This window comes from Lutra lutra, chromosome 4 (assembly GCF_902655055.1).
Source record: "Lutra lutra chromosome 4, mLutLut1.2, whole genome shotgun sequence".
Lineage (NCBI taxonomy): Eukaryota > Metazoa > Chordata > Mammalia > Carnivora > Mustelidae > Lutra > Lutra lutra.
In genome coordinates this window covers 88,710,136-88,714,482 of record NC_062281.1, presented here as the reverse complement: position 1 = coordinate 88,714,482, position 4,347 = coordinate 88,710,136, and the positions used below count along the sequence as shown (strand labels likewise).

Genomic DNA, 4,347 nt, shown 5'->3' with positions numbered 1-4,347 from the left:
ATTCATTCATTGGTCTAGTTAGTTTTCTCCAGGTCCTCCAGTTGAGCCAGATGATATACAGTGAATGTGTCCACAGTTATAAAAGCATAGAAATTATGGTCTAGTGGGAATGACTCCATGAATAGTGAGGGTATAAATACATTTCCTTTGTAGGATAAGCCTCTACAATCATAGAATATCATAGCCAGGAGGGGCTTCACTGACTATTTTATGGTGCAAGAGAAAAAGCGTAGAGATAGCAGAACGCATGGGGGCCACACTATGAGGCAATGACAGAATCAGAACTAGGCTGAGTTTCATTTGTGTTTTGAACTCTCTCTCTTGTTTTGTTGATGTGCCTTAAAATGATTGCCCTTCTATGGCATTTTCTTCTGTAGAGAGTGGGGTTGTCCCATCCTATGTCTGAGTTATAGGACTTCTTAATAACTGTGACTGTTGGTCTGCTAAAAGGTATAGTTCTTAAAGCATCCTATATTTCAACACTAAAAACAGCTGTTTTGGCAGAAAAAAAAAAAGAAGAATAAATTTGGGTTCAAATTCCGGGTCTACTACTTTAAGCTATGTGAGCTTTGGCAGGTTTTTAAAACTTATTTAAGACACTATTATGGATACTAAATGTGATGAACTAACCATGTGATATGTATGGCCCCAGTAAAAGATCATTCTTGTCCCATTGTTCTCATAAAACATCAGGCCTGGGTGCCCTCTGAGGTGGGACACAGAATAGGTAATGGAACAACCTAACACCACTTTCACAGATGGTAGGTTTCACAGATGAAGCTATGGAGTGCTACAAGCCCACCCAACACAGGAATGATGGGGGAAAGCAGGAAACTTTCCAAGTCTGGGGCAGAATCTCCCCCTCGCTTCCTCCAAACCACTCAGGGGAAGACCCTGCAAGACCTGGCTTGGGCTGGGGAAGTGTCTGAGGACTAGTGGGGTTTTGTCTTCTTTGTTGAGGAAATTGGAAGCTTTAAGATTTATGGTCATGGAGAAATTGGGATCCGTTATGGACAAATGTAGAAACACTTTTTCCTTACGTGCTATGGGGCCACAGTGGGGCCTGCACTACTGATCTGAGGGAGTGGTAGTTTGCAACTAGGGCTTGGCTCAGGATCAAGATACCTTTCTGCATTGGGCAACTTGACATGGATCAGTGAGAAGAGTGTGGGCTCTGTAAATAAACAGGCCTGGGTTCAAGTGATACTCCATTGCCTACCAATGGGACTACCTTGGTGAAATAAGCCTCTGGGTCTTAGTTTCCTTGTAAAATAGGGCTAGTATAACCTACCTCACAAGATGTGCTTAGTATATATCATTGCCATTTTTCTTGCTGTATTTACTGCACTGAAGAAAGGGAAGGAGGCAGATATTCAGGGACAGTGTTATGTCCAGAAATAAAAGGCATGTTGTAGCAATAAAGACCATGGCTTATGAAGGCAGACTGCATTCATGTGAATTCTAGCTTCTTACCTAATTGCTTTGTGACAATGGGGAACTTCCTTAATCTTTTAGGGCCTCAGTTACAGGGTCTTCTGTAAATGTACACCCCTTATGAACTGTTTGGCACATATGAAGCATTCAGTTAAATGTTAGAGTTTACAATTGTTATCACACAGTGTTCATTTGGCTGGAATTCCCACTGTGCTGGTATCTAGGCCCAGTATTGAGGTCCAGAAAGGTGAGAATGAAGAGGTTATGGGGCATGTAAAGTTGAGGATGTGGGATATAGGGCATGATAAACTGAGGAGAGACACCCTAGATATAGAGGCTGAGCTCTGAGATCATTAAGCACCCACTCAGTTTCCTAAATAAACAGAATAACCTGCCAGTCCATGGAGCAAATCCGGAGTTCTTATGGGGGGCTTTGCTGCCATCCTGAGGCAGAGACCACTGGGGCCAGCAACCCAAACCAGCAGGACCCACCATGGGGCCCCTCAGAAAGAACTCACTATTCAGGTTGAGGAGAGGCACAATATAGCTTTTGGCACAGTGTATGAAAAATTGAGATGCTAACTGTATTTTGAAAAAGTCCTTGAAGACTCATGTGACCTAGAAACAGCTTCATAGGTACAGATCTCATAGGCATCTCCACTCTCATAACTTCTAGAAAAAGAAGGCTGACTTGTTTCATGAAGAAGGCCAAAGGAATCATTTATCTTGTGTTCAGGGAAATTCAATGTCAAGCAGAGACATGCCCTGCCTCTGAGTGAAGAGCCAGGCATACTGGGGAGGAATCTCACCAATGCAGTGCCAGCCCTGGTCCTCGTGATCTCTTCTGCTTCATTCAGATGCCATTAAATTGCCTCACTGCCACCCTATAAAAGGCCTTCCTAGTGGCCAGCTCCTCAGATCCTTGGCCTCTCCCCGTCTTGCTCCTGTCAGCGAAGAAGGTAAGTCTATGCCTGGGTTAGGGATACAACTAGGAAGGAGAGGTGACATTGGGGTGGGTTGAAGGTGGTCAAAATGAGGCATGAGGGTGGCCGTTGAAGGGCTAGGGTAGAGCTGGAGGGAAGTGCAGAGGCTGGGGTCTGAGGGGGAGAGGCAGAGGTATGGAACTAGAGCCAAGCTGCTGGTCCTGTGTGAGAAGGGGTTGTCAGAGAACAACCACACTTTCTCTCCCTGAGTGTAGTTGTGCAGTCCTCTCATGTATCCATTTATGTGGTGAAGTGATAGTCCAGCCGGCCTGAAGAGCAAATGGTGAAAACTCAAACTCCAGACTTGTCATGCTCTGTAGGGCTCAACTTGACACTCACATTGGTTCTGGGTCTACTGACAAGAACTTGCTTTCCCTGGGTACTGCCTGGCCTGGCAGGAAGGAGTAAGAAAGCCAGTCCTGAGAGAGCTGGCAATGAGGGGAAATAATTTTCTAAGGAGAATCTGTAATACAGGCAACAAAGTGAGTAAGAAAAGAGGAGGCTTGGAGAATTGGGTAGAAACAGACATCACTCCTTCCAGCCCTTCATTTTCCACTAGGCACAAGAGCCAAGCAAGATCCCTGGCTTTGAGTCCACCCTATGTCAGGTCTGAGTGCCTGTGACCTTCCCAAAAGTGTTCCTGCTTACAGATCCAGATCATTCTATTCATATGGGATGCTGAGGGTTTCCCTGGAAACCTTCTAGTTCTGATGAGACCTTTCTTTTCAGATTTTACAAAACCACAGGAAGATGTGTGATCAGCAGAAGCAGCAACAGTTCCCCCCATCTTGTGTGAAAGGTTCTGGATTGGGAGCTGTGCAGAGTACCAAAGGTACCTCTGTGAAATGCCCAGCTCCATCCCAGACCCAAACCTATGTGAAATGTGTAACTCCTTGCCAGACTCAGACCTATGTAAAATGCCCATCTCCATGCCCAACTCAGACCTATGTGAAATGTGTAACTCCTTGCCAGACTCAGACCTATGTTAAATGCCCAGCTCCATGCCCGACTCAGACCTATGTGAAATGTATAACTCCTTGCCAGACTCAGACCTATGTTAAATGCCCAGCTCCATCCCAGACAACCTATATGAAATGCCCAGCTCCTTGTCAGACGTACATGAAGTGCCCAGCTCTGTGCCAGACAACCTATGTGAAGTGCCCAACCCCCTGCCAGACCCAGACTTGCTATGGTCAGGGCCCTTCTCCTGGCCAGACCTACTATGTTCAGGCTCCTGCAAGTAGCTTGACCACCTCATGCGGTGCAACTGATCCATGCTCTGCACCCTGTTCCACCAGCTACTGCTGCCTGGCTCCCCGGACCTTCGGGGTGAGTCCCCTGAGACGCTGGGTCCAACGGCCCCAAGACTGCAACTCAGGATCATCTGGCTGCTGCGAAGATTCTGGGTGCTGCAGCTGTGGGGGCTGCAGTTGTGGTAGCTGTGGCTCTGGGTGCTGCTGCTTGGGAATTATCCCCATGAGGTCCCGAGGTCCTGCATGCTGTGATCGTGATGATGACTGCTGTTGTTAAATACAAAACAGCCTTGCTCCACCTTCTGGAACATTCACCAGCCTCTGGCACCCACTTCCCTATATTCCCAATGATGTAGAATCTCATTGCTTCACTGTGTACTTTGCTTCTCTATGAAGGCAACCTGCTGGAGTTAACGCTCTCCCCAAACTTTGGCAAGAATAAAGCTCTGAATGCAATTCATAGTGGTGTCCTGTCTATTTGGTCCATATTTCTACTTTTCTATCAGAAACTCTTCCTCTCTTCTTCTTGCATCTCAACAAGAGGAAAGGTCTGCATGGACATGAATAAGCAGACCAAGCTGGAATAATCCTAGCCTGGGATTCTGGACCATTATAGAATGCCCCTAATAAACTTCCCCATGCAAGTTAGCTGGAGATTTGGGGGGTCAGAAGATGCC

General features: G+C 46.4%; 1 protein-coding gene across 1 annotated transcript; it reads left to right on the top strand.

Moving 5' to 3' along the window:
* The first annotated feature begins 2,343 nt into the window (after positions 1-2,343).
* Positions 2,344-4,130, top strand: C4H1orf68 (chromosome 4 C1orf68 homolog). The gene is made up of 2 exons (XM_047727462.1): positions 2,344-2,393; positions 3,147-4,130. Exon 2 carries the CDS (start codon positions 3,168-3,170, stop codon positions 3,945-3,947), a length of 780 nt encoding a protein of 259 aa, XP_047583418.1. The 5' UTR covers positions 2,344-2,393; positions 3,147-3,167; the 3' UTR covers positions 3,948-4,130.
* Positions 4,131-4,347: the final 217 nt, after the last annotated feature.

Bases quoted from the DNA above. Each gene is read 5' to 3' on its own strand.
- C4H1orf68 (XM_047727462.1), top strand. From the start codon at position 3,168: ATGTGTGATCAGCAGAAGCAGCAACAGTTCCCCCCATCTTGTGTGAAA.